Below are 12,597 nucleotides of genomic sequence, written 5' to 3' on the forward strand. Positions count from 1 at the left end.
ATGTCTTCTGTTTACCTGAAAAACTGTGTAGAAAAGACACAGAGATGTCTGGGATAACTTGAAAATCCTTTATTTGACAGCTTTTAAAATTAAACTCTTTAGAGTCATTCACTGAATATACACTGCTAATGAAAATGTCTAAATTGAAATAAGAAAAAGCATCATATTCGATAGCTTGATATTCTGTCTTTTTACAATAAGGATCAAGTACACATACCTGATATTTACAGTACCTGATATGTCAAATGCCTAAAATCATCGTCACATTCATAATTTCAGTAATACAGAATTAGCAGTAGTTACAAATATAATCTTTATAATCATCTTAATTAGTCTTAATTATATCCTATCAGTGACACAAAGTTTAACATATACAGTCCAGTACCTTCAATTTGTTGATCTTGTACGTTCAAAATATTCAGATTGTTACCACTGTCAAATTCTGAAGGTTGTCATAGATTTACAGTTTGTGAGAAATATCATATTAAAATGGCAGGCAAAAGAATAATTAGGTCATAATGAATAATTGAATCAATTCAGTCTTCTTTTATCAGATGTAATTAACTAAGTAATTGACTAAGTGTCCCGTTATCTCCTTATAATGTTCTCCTGAGGGTAACAGACGGGCCATTGAGGGTAGAGGAAGATGAAAAAATATATAATTCCAGGACTGACAGAAACCTGAAAATGATAGAAATAGAGTGAATTCATATGGTCATCTTTAAATGAAATATCTATACTCTACAACAGTGTGACCACTGTGCTGTGGAAAATTATCAAAAATCTCCTATTTCTATTATATTTCATTATTATTATTTTAAATCAGTGCTATTGGTCATTATTACTGTTTGCGGATTTTACAAATATTTAGCCAATGAAAAGCATTCAAAAGAGCTTGTGACTAAACCTTGTAATAGCATTGGATCTTCAAATTGACAGTCAAAACTCATAACTCCACCCCGCCTCCATTTAGAATGAAATGCTGTGACGTTTGAAGAGAGACGTTTACCACTTCGCAATGCAAGGGTAAGTAAAGAGCTGACGTTTGAATAAACACATTGTTTTCTTTACTCAAGTAAAACTGTCTATAAAGGCTAATTTTTTGTGTGTTTGAAGGGTGGAGAAGAGTCTTAGCCTTTGCCTTCTAGTTGTAGCCAAATACTTGTGTACGTTTTAACGCGAGTGTTTTAACGCATCATCATCATCATCATCATCAATACTGGCCTTACTGAACGTAAAGAATGCCCCTGAACCGAAAGAAACTTGCATATTTTGCTAATTATTTCTGCTGAAAATGGTCAATTATTGTTATGTTTTGAACTGTACTAATGGCTTGGGAAATCCATTTTGGAGTACTATAGACTGCCAAATGTTATAACAAATCAAGGAGAATCGTGCAAAAATCTGTCTGAGGAAATAAGGCGTTTGTGGTTGGCCAAACTGAACCAGGACTTCCAGGGCAAGAATCTTGACAACAATCGTGTTTTGCCCTTTCCTGCTTACTAAGTCCTTCTCTATATGATTTAGTGCAATCCATGCTGTTGTTTATATCCTATTATCTCCAATATGGCTAATTGAGCAAACCGTGACGTAAGTGCAAACCCCCTATCCACTTGTTTCAAGAAACAAACACACACACACTGTTAGACTTATATTTGTGCACGTAACCATCTGTGGAATGCGTGAATGTTTCGTCCGACTGTGTTTCCTTCAAGGGCTTTTGGCTGCTTTATTTTTTACTAACCACCAGATCCCGCTGTTTTCGACACACTCAAAGCTATGAATCTTTTTCCGAAACAGTCAGAGCAAAATGTCAGTGCTTCAGGAGGCTTCATTTGCCCATTACTACTGTCAGCTGTTGAATGAATGTGTCATGTCCCGCTTGCTTACTACGAACCGGAAGACGCTCCCACTTTTGACGCACGGCCTCATGGGGCGTAGGAAACTTGTGGATTAAACAACAAGAAAAACTGAGCACCCATATAGCTACAATAAACGCTATAACCTGTAAACTGATGAAAATGTAATGCAATTAATTTGCTGCCACAGATGCGGCCGTTCTAATGATGGACAAAACGCATATCTGTCATTCGCTTGTCAAAAACATTAACTCCATTTGAGCATGACTTTAAAATGTTAAGTGCAAGTGTCTGATCATATTTAAAGCCAAATACCAATTTTGATGGCGCATTGTTTAATTTTTTTCCCCTTTTTCATTGCTTTCAGCATGCCGTGGGATTTTTTACTTATCAAAACTGTGCAGCAGCAGAAAAAAGGTGCAACACTGCTCTACAAAATATAACGCCATGAAACCAAATGGAACTCTGGACATGTTTTTGGGCTTGTAATGAACAAATTATGATAATACAGCTTCACAGTCCAGCAGACACTAACCTTTTAATGAGGCGTGGAAGGTTGTGAAGAATTCCAGGAGTGCAGGCAGGGCAGACCCTGGCGGTCTATGGAGGCAGAGCTGTAGGCTCGCAGGCCAGGGTTCAGTGAGGGTGAAGTTGTCAAGTTCTTTCCCAGGCTGAGAGATTTAATTTCTTTTCTCTGGAATTCAATGGGAGACTGCAGGGCTATGATGGGTGAGACAGAGGAGATGAAACAAACCAGTGTCCATGAAGAATTCTGCTTTAAGGCAAGGTCACAGAAAGGTCATGGAAGGTATGACGATGATACCGTTTAAGAAGTTGCGCTGTGTCTCCAACATCTGTATGATGTCATTTGCCCAGCTCATTCTGATTTCTGGAGATGATGCATGAAGAATGAATTGGTGCATGCTTCCATCAATATTACGAGATGTTAAAACCATCCGACATGGGTCGTCTGGGCAGCGATCCTCAATGCCCAAACAACTAATCTATAAAAGATACAAATATAGAAAAATAAACATTTCCCTCATATTTGTTCAACCTATATTCTCCCACTCTGCTTCTCACCTTGATGCTGTTTTTATAGATATATCCTGGCAGGGAAAAGCCTTTCTTGCGGTCAGTTGGCTCACTGAGAATGACAAGTTGCTCGAAGAGGAACACATGTCTTTCTTTGGGACGGGAGAGGATGCTGTTCTCATTCTCAACGAATGTGAAGGTGTCCTGTTGCAGGAGTTTTCCTTGTGCTCTCAGCTGGCCCTGTGAACCAAATCAATCATGGGTGCTCCTAGGTAAGTGAGCTAATAAAACTATAAAGGAACTATAAATGGCAAAAATAGATAATTATTTTATAAATAATGGACTGGGGCTGTGCTCATTTTGGATACTGGAGCAGTCCAAGGTGAAGTAAACCATTTCCATTTCTTCAGTGTATTTGTGTCGCGTCTTACCTCAAAACCCTGTAGTCTTCCAACATTCATCATGTCATTACATCGCTTCGGAACAAAACGCATCACCTCCACTGCCCTCTGTGATAAGGACACAAAAAGAGGACGGAATAATAATTCAGTATGTCACCTGATAATGAGTTTACTCTCTTATGCTCAGTCTTATAAGCCAGTACAAACTGTACCTACCTCAAGATCTTCAGTTTGTCTGCCTGCTTTAGTGTAGTACTTCAAGAAGTCCTGCAAATAAGTGCACATAAACAGAATATAGGGAGAATATTAGATGAACAGGCATGTGGATTTTAGCTCAGCTCTTTAATTTATAAAGAAAGACAAAAATATAGGTAACACTTTAGAATAAGGGACACATATCCATTATTAGCAGCCTTGGTGAGCATAAGATGTTTCAAAAACTTAAAAAAGATATTACAGACCCTAAAGTTTTGAACATTGGTCTATTTGAAGAATTGTTAAGATGATAAACATCTTGGTTACATTATTTAACCCTTGTTCCCTGATGAGGAGAACCCAAGTTAGACCTCTAATGTCAGTGTCGACGTAATATTGTGACTGACTGAAAGGGAACTATTTTTAAAATTTGACATCTGAGTATGTAAAAGGTTGTAAAAACACCCAAGTAAAAAAAAAAAAAACATGCAAAAGAAGTTGCCATTTTGAATAAGTATGTACTTGTCTACCTTTAGCAGCAGCTGATATTTCATGATTCTCTGAACGGGTTTGATGAGCAGGTCATTTAACTGCAGTCTGTGACCTAGCTGTTGCCTCAGTTCCTTCATGAAGAAAGAGCACAGGACAGTCATAGACCTTGACCTCATACATCAAAAAGTAAACATTGCCTTTTACCTCATTTCAACATAAATTACCTCAAAATAGGTTTCAATATACTCTGAAACGATATGTTCTGACTTTGGCTTGTTCTGACAGTAAACCACATACATGTTGAGCCGCCTCTCCTGGAAAACACACAGAGATATTAATTTCTTAACATACACTACCAGTCAAAGGTTTTTGGATAGTATGATTTTTAATGTTTTTTGAAGACTTATCTTCTGCTCAACAAGCCTGCATTTATTTGATCCAAAATACAGCAAAAGCAGTAATACTGTGAAATATTTTACTATTTAAAATAACTGCTTTCTATTTAAATATATATATATATTTTAATGTAATTTATTCCTGTGATCAAAGCTAAATTTTCAGCATTATCACTCCAGTCTTCAGTGTCACATGATCCTACATAAATCGTTCTAACATGCTGATTTGCTGTTTAAAAACATTTATTCATCATCATCATCCTAAACATTTAAAACAGTTGAGTACATTTTTTTTTTTTTTTTTTTTTAGGATTCTTTGATGAATAGATTTTATAAAACGATTTATGAAAAGCTTTTGTAACATTATAGAGTATACCATTCAAGATCTTGGAGTCAGTATAATTTTATTATTTTTTGGCGAAAGAAATTAGAAATTAATACTTTTATTTGGCAAGGATGCTTTAAATTGACCAAAAGTGATGATAAAGACATTTATAATGTTACAAAAGATTTCTATTTCAGATAAATGCTGTTCTTCTGAACTTTCTATTCATCAAGGAAAAAATTCTACTCAGCTGTTTTTTACATAATAATAATAATAATAATAATACAGTTTTTTGAACAGCAAATTAGAATATTAGAATGATTTCTGAAGGATCATGTGACTGGAGTAATGATGCTAAAAATTCAGCTTTAAAATCACAGGAATAAATTATATTTTAAAATATATTTAAATAGAAAACAGCTATTTTAAATGGTAAAAATATTTCAAAATTTTACTGTTTCTGCTGTACTCTGGATCAAATAAATGCAGGCTTGGTGAGCAGAAGAGACTTCTTTAAAAAACATAAAAAATCTTGCTGTTCAAAAACTTTTGACTGGTAGTGTACATTTCAATTTATGCAAGATGGATTACTGCATTTAATCTCACCAGCAGTTTAACGTAGCAGAAGGAAATAAAACATAGACTTACATGTTTGATAAACAATTGTGCCAGCAGGTCAGGTTCACACACACATTTCTCCAACTCTCCAAGAAAATAGCTGAGACAAAAGAAAAATAAAAGTAGCAGATGTGAGAAGATTAGATTTACACACCTCATTAGACACATATCAATAAGTGACCTACTCTTTGTGCCAGTCATAAATCTGATGAATGTTCCCAAACACAATTTTATCCTTTCCCGCCAAATACTCTGGCACACCAACACTTTTCATTGTAGCCATATAACCCTGGAAAAGGCAGAAAATGAGAGTTAAAAAGCATGAATGAATGAATGAATATCTACTTACTAAGTGCATTTAAACGTTACCTCCACTACAAGTCCCAGATCTTCCACATACAGCTTCTCTGTCTCTACCAACTCTGTCAGCACATATCTATAAGTGAGACATAAGGTATGCCAGATTATTAACAATATCTTATTCCAGAAACTACAAGTTTGAGGTCACCATCAATCAAAAACCTACATGCTTTTCTCTAAGGCAGTTCTTCTCTCCTGCTCATCATCTTCTGGACTCTGTGATTGTACCTGTGTCTCGTCACATCGATGCACATCACAAGACTGATGCCTCTGAAATTGAATTCATTAGCCATCACAAGCACGAATCAGCAATTATGTATAAAAATACTTATTACAGTTCAGGAGTGTTGTGTACCTGCAAGAGATCATTTAGGTATCTTGGGTAATAGGGACTGTCAGGAGACGTTGGCCCTGAAAGTTCACCACAGTCCTGTATGCCACAGAAAGAGATAGTGTGAACAGTTTTACTATATCAAAATAAGACATTCCCTCGGTATAGTGTAAATGATGTCCATACCAGAGATCTGTAGGAGCGAGGTAGTTTTTTGGACTTCTCCGTTGGGCTCTGTGGGCTTTGAGTAGGTGAGAGAGGGAGAAACATATAGGATGATCCTTCTGGGCTCTGACTGGCCTTTGAGCTCTGACCCTTGCTACCTCCGCCCAGACTAAGCCTTCGAACTGGGCTGCTCAACCATCTCTTGAGGGCCTTGATGGAGCGTTGGGGTGTTGTAGATGATTGTCTAGTGGAAAGAGGCTGCTGGTTGCTGGGTGAGATTGGAGAGAGGTCATCAATGGAGACGGAGGTTGAAAGTGTATCAGGAGGCAAGGAGACATCGCTGAGCCCCGTCAGTGTGTATGACTCTAGAGAAAGAGAGAGAGTAGAAGAATGAAGTAGAAGTTCCTTAAAACAACAATTCCATATCTTTTCTGTCACAAAATTTCACTGCATCTTCAGCGGCTCAGATGTCGTGAGTAAATGACGACTACTATATTCATTATTACATCAAACATCACAACACCTCAATCGCTTAGGAGCCATTCTTGTCTACGTCCCTGTTCCGGCATCGAAACAATGGTGATCGGACTTTTACTGCTCATTTAAGGCGGGTCTAAGGTAAGATGGCTGTGTCAATCAACTATTGTGGGAGTGGCCTCTGTCTGTGTGTCGTTAAACAGACAAGATGCTGAGAATAGCTTGATTTGAAAAAGGGGAAATTATTTTTAAATAATTAACCATTATTAAATAAAACCCACTGGGTGGATTTTTATCATTTGGGTTGTTGTATACACAAACTGCCAACACACATTTATGTTCAAACAACATGTAAAAGTGAACTTTGTATCCGATGACCCCTTTAAAAATATTTTACTATAAAAAAATCATAAATTATAAACTCAAACATAGTTTGAAGTACTGTATTTTACAGAAGGAGTTACAGTGAAATTTAGATGGGCTGACATTTTTTTGCTAAATCCGAACATATTACTAAAAAAAAAACAAAACAAAAAAAAACCCACACCTACAAAGTGCCAAACATTTGCACAGTATGCTTATCTGGTACCCAAGATATGTTTCTTTTTATTATCACATTTTTAAATGGATGTGCTGCTTAATATTTTTGTGTAAATCATGATAAACATAAAGTTTAAAAAAGAACAGCATTTGTTTGAAATATAATATTTTTGTAACAATGTGTCTTTACTGTCACTACAGTTGATCAATTTAATGTGTATTCTTGCTCAGTAAAATTACTTACTTTCATAAGTAAATAACTTGTAGTGTAAAATGGTAGTGTATGTTGTGATTTAATAAGGAGAGAATGAGGAGAGACAGAGAGTAATAATGTTGATATATCGCAAGGGAATTTCCAGCTCCATCACGAATATTCATCTTGCAGTTATTTTTGCTGAATTTTCCACATAGTCATGAAAGGTGGAATATAAATATAACTGGCAGCACATGGAAGAGATTCTGCCTTATAAGCAGATGATACAGCTTAAATGATTTGGATTTTTTTTTTCAGATGTTTTAAAAGCTTTAAAGTGCAACATGGGGGTAACATGCCTTATCTGAAGGGCATGAAGGGAAAGAAAGACTCTGAGAAAGAGAATGAGAAACAGAACAGACGAGATTCTAGTATTTCTATGTGGAATATGGATTAGCTTTTTCTAAAGGCCACATAACCATAATCCTGCACCAACCATTTACACACATACATAATGCATCAATGCATTTCTATAGATAATCTATTCATAATGACTAACAAAATAACAATACCAGCATTTTTGCAAACTACAGGTTGAATGCAGGTATTATGACTAAGCAACAGAACAGTGGTAATTAATTACATTCAGTTTACATGCAAGCGATCTTTTTTAAGCTCTAAAATGTGTAATATGTAAATTAAGATCTTATTGTTAATTAATTATTCTTGTCTAATCAAGCACCCTGGACATATATTAATAATGTTGATCCTGTAAAAGCAGCAAATACCAAAATGCACTTGGAAAAAGTACCAATGTCAAAAGTCACAAAGCAACTAATGGATCTCTTACCTTGCTGTCTGAAGCAGCACTCACACCTGGCCAAAACTTTCTGATAGAAGCATGCACAGCCACACACCCCTGGGCCACGACGCCCCTTCATACCAGCCGAGTAAACACTGCTGTACCTTCCTGCAGCATGGCACTGTGATGATGTTTACTCCTTTTCTCCTACTCTCAGTTCAGAGGTAATCCTAAGCTCTGAATTTACACACAACATCTGTATAATCCCTCTGCTGTTATCCACACAGACCTACATCACATGCCTGGGTTCAAAAAGATATTCTTTCTCTAGACTGCCTCTTCACCTTCAGGAGGCAATGAGGAGGGTCAGAAAGAAATAATGAGATAGGGAGGGGGATGTAAAAACAGTGATCCTACTTTATTACCAGCTGGTACTGTACTGACGGTTGGTGCATGATAGAGGGAGGCAGAGAAAGAGAAGGGGATGTGGTTAATATCTTGGGCTCCTTGTGTTCTCCACTGCCAGTGTATACTTCCAATCTGCTGAAGTCTGTCTCTCAAAGACAGAGAAATGGCAAAAATAATGACCATTTTCAAACAAGTCGCAATAAAACGGAAACAATGACAGATATTTTCCTATGTTATGTGACATATATCCAACGAATTGTATATGTATTGTATTGTAAATACTGAATGTGAACAATGCCACTGAACCGAATGAAATTTGCATTGTTTGCCGATCATTGCTGCTGAAAATGAAAAATTATTTTCTTGTTTTGGGCTGCTCTACCTGGTCAGACTGGGAAAAACATTTGGGGTACTATGAGACTGCCAAAAGTTACAAATCAAGGAGAAGAGTGCAAAAAACTGCCCGAGGAACAAAAGGCATTTGTGGTTGGCCAAACTGCCTGCTTACTAAGTCCGTCTCTATATGAATTAGCAGCTTCCACAAGTGTTTTTGGTAGTGTATGTAGTTTTTGGACTGCATAAATTACCAGAACAATGTATTCAGTAGTACATTAACCATGCAATCCATGCTGTTCTTTACATCTGAGTATCTCCAATATGGCCGCGCATCCGGGTAACTGACCAGACCTTGACGTACGTGCAAACACTCTATAATAAACACTTAAATATTTCATAGCAGTAAGAGTTGTCGATTTTGATGCCATGGTGACTCTCAACACTCTTATCCCAGCTAAAATCATTTTTTAAAAATGCCATATTCACAGTTAAATTATTTGGTTAAGTTTGCCAGCGAAATTCTAAAGTGCATGCTGACATTTAGCACGTCTAACTAACAGCATCCATGCCTGTGCTCAGGGCAAACAAATCCAAGAGTATCACGCTAGACAAAGCAAATAAAAGCAACAGGAGACAATGGTGTGAGCAACAAAAGTGGTCATGGGATGTGAGAACCCTGGTGAAAAAACCAGCATATGCTGTTAGGTATGTTTTGATGCTGGGATGCTGGTTAGGTAGGTTTTGATGCTGGTTTATGCTGGTCCTTAGCTGGTTTATGCTGGTCCTTTGCTGGTTCATGCTGGTCCTTGACCAGCAACATGACCAGCAAAAACCAGCAAAGGACCAGCTTAAACCAGCTAAGGACCAGCATAAACCAGCAAAGGACCAGCTTAAACCACCATCAAAACCTACCTAACCAGCATTCCAGCATCAAAACATACCTACCAGCATATGCTGGTTTTTTCACCAGGAAAGGTCAGGAAGTACCCGCGTTTGTATACTCTAGTTGAAAAAAGTTAAAAAAGATAACCTGACTTCGAGCTGTCAGGTGATACGAATAATACCACAGGCTTTATAGCTCTCTTCAGGCACCACATCTAAACTCCATAGTTTAAAAACAACCCAATATTGCCATCTTATGGAGAAACGTAAAGAAAACACTTTTTATAAAGAGGTATTCCCGCTTCTCAATAACTTACACATGGCCTCTTGTAATATTGTACATCTGTACAGAGTGAAATATTTACTGAAAGAAAAACTGTGTGTTGACAGATAAGGTTTCTTGTTTTTGTTTTTGGTCATCTCCATGTAATTTGTTAGAGACTGAGAAAATCATGCTTTAAAAGTCCACAATACAATGTACAAGCTTTTACATTTGGATGTGGCTTAACTGAAAATGTTTTTTTTTTTTTTGTCTTTAAATTTTACATTCATAGACATACAATCTGATAGAAAGTATGTTAATTATCATTTAATTTCTTGTCTTGCACTAGCTGTGGACACAGGTAAATAGTGTGTTTGCGCATTTTGAGTGTGTGTGTGTGTAACAGAATTCCTGTTCAGTAAAAAAAAAAAAAAAAAAAAACACCTCCCCTAAACAAGGGTATGTTTGACCCCTCACCTCTGCCCTCAGGTATGTGTTTGGGTCTTGAGTTCCAGCTTTGTTCTCCATTTTCCCATTCGGTACCCTTCTTTGAACAGCTCTGTTTGTCTTCCAGTAAAAGACTCCCTTCGGTGTGTTCATGGATCTGAAAGGGGTCGTTAAAGTTAGTGTTATCCTCCAGCTCTGAAAGGGCAGAGTTATAACCAGCTTTACTATTACAGCAGCTATGAAATACATGTCTATACCTGAGCAGTTCATATGACCCTTAAAAAAAATACATACCACCTCAAACTAGACCCACTAGACACTGGGAGTCTCAAGAAAACATTTAACCAATCACCAAAATAAAAAGAAAAATAATACATATTACATGAAAAAAATGTTTACATTAATTAAACAATTAAAATAATCTAGTTCTCATAACTGGTTTTATGTCTATTTAAAGTAAATCAGCATAAATTAAAGACAATACAAATTGTACCATGGGGTGAAATATGACCCCGGTGTCTTAAGACTTGGCTTTCTACGAGGACCTAAATATATGGATACATTGACAAATTGATTATGTTCATGCAGTTGTCTAAGAGGCATTTCTGTTGGGATGTATTTATGTGTCTTTCCATTTACAGATAATCCAGACAACACACATTAAGCTAGAATGAACAAGTGAATCATGTCTACTGTATCTATTGTAGGAATAGATCCAAATTACAGTCTGCTGAAGGCATTATCTTTTGTGCTTGCTTCCTTCGTTTGCAGTAAACATTTGGCAGGTTGGCCTAGTTGGAGCAATCTCAGTATTGAGCTGATGACTTGTTGTGACAAGTTTGGCAGATTTCTATTGGTGGCTTTAAACTATACTAAGTAATCATTTTCTGTTTAGCGAAGTTCAAAGAAGCCCTAACAGTCTTTTAAAAAAGACAGCAACTAAAAATACTTGAGACAGATTTTCATGTGGTCCATGCAATTTTTGCTGATGTGTTGCTGGTAAACAACATGCATCCCTAGAAATAAGAAAAGAGACACAGACCTGCTTTCAATCACTCCTGTTTTGACTGGTTTATATGTGTGTTGGTCTGACTTAAATATTATTGGCATTATTATACATTATTACATTATTGCTAAAATGGCAATCTGTTTACACTAACACAACAGAGTTTAATTAATATTTATATAAAAGACATTAATGTACACTATCAAATGAACAAGCATCTAAACACATAATTTAATATTCTCTATATGCATATTCATATGAATAGTCAACTCTTACCTTTGAATGATATGGATAGTAGCATTATATGTCTATATACATACTTTACACTATAGTCTGGGGGAAAATTTTCTCCAAGAGTAGCCTAAAAATTAATCATTTTAAATACGCAAAGGTATATGGTTATGGATCTGGTTAAAGTTAGTGTTGTAATTAAAATTAGAATTTCATTAAAAATCTATTGAATGACTATTTACAATATGATCTAATTTAAAAGTAAATTTATGTTTGCTCACCCAGTGCTGATTACTCAGGGTCAAGGATGGGAGAGTGTTTGATAAAGACGTCAACAGTTGCTCTGTGTTTTCCTGAAGTTTGGCCAAACTCTTCATCTTCCTCTTTTTCTGTCTCCAGATGGATAAAGGAAATGTTTGGTTGGTTGTTTTGTTGTCTTCTCTACTGGTCCAGTACTGTCCCGCTTAATCCCCACTCAGCTCTTCCTGACTCACTGACACACATTCTTATCTTCTCTCCATGTGCCGTCCACCACCCATTCCCTCCCTCTTCTCCAACACCCTCTTGCTCCATCTTGACCTCCCTGGGACAGAGAGAGAGAGAGAGAGAGAAAGAGAGAGTGCAACTAAAGAAACAAGAGAGAGAAAGAGCTCAACATGTTATCCTGCAAACCTCCAATCTCAGCCATAAATAAAGGAATAAATTAAAGCTAGTTATATTTAACATGTACAAGTTGTTATGATTCGATGTTGTCCTTAGGGTTAGTCTAATTTACTTAAATTTAGAGCAAGAAGTCAGTGGAAGGTCCCCAGCATCTATAAATCTACTATCCTTGTC

At 36.6% G+C, this 12,597-nt stretch overlaps 1 protein-coding gene across 1 annotated transcript; it reads right to left on the bottom strand.

Moving 5' to 3' along the window:
- Positions 1-150: 150 nt before the first annotated feature.
- arhgef25b (Rho guanine nucleotide exchange factor (GEF) 25b) lies at positions 151-12,217 on the bottom strand. The gene is made up of 16 exons (XM_051111921.1): positions 12,042-12,217; positions 10,554-10,680; positions 6,198-6,541; positions 6,036-6,110; positions 5,847-5,950; positions 5,690-5,756; positions 5,506-5,609; positions 5,351-5,420; positions 4,207-4,296; positions 4,021-4,113; positions 3,512-3,562; positions 3,326-3,403; positions 2,943-3,134; positions 2,683-2,863; positions 2,395-2,579; positions 151-681 (listed from the first exon to the last, which is right to left on the bottom strand). The coding sequence occupies exons 1-15, from the start codon at positions 12,135-12,137 to the stop codon at positions 2,398-2,400; spliced, it is 1,854 nt and encodes a 617-aa protein (XP_050967878.1). The 5' UTR covers positions 12,138-12,217; the 3' UTR covers positions 151-681; positions 2,395-2,397.
- Positions 12,218-12,597: the final 380 nt, after the last annotated feature.

Source organism: Labeo rohita, chromosome 6, assembly GCF_022985175.1.
Source record: "Labeo rohita strain BAU-BD-2019 chromosome 6, IGBB_LRoh.1.0, whole genome shotgun sequence".
NCBI lineage: Eukaryota > Metazoa > Chordata > Actinopteri > Cypriniformes > Cyprinidae > Labeo > Labeo rohita.

Coding starts and splice junctions, on each gene's coding strand:
- arhgef25b (XM_051111921.1), bottom strand. CDS start 12,137: ATGAAGAGTTTGGCCAAACTTCAGGAAAACACAGAGCAACTGTTGACG. Junction 5,421..5,505: donor ATTTATGACTGGCACAAAGA/GTAGGTCACTTA, acceptor CTTTTGTCTCAG/CTATTTTCTTGGAGAGTTGG. Junction 4,297..5,350: donor CACAATTGTTTATCAAACAT/GTAAGTCTATGT, acceptor TGTGTTTTCCAG/GAGAGGCGGCTCAACATGTA.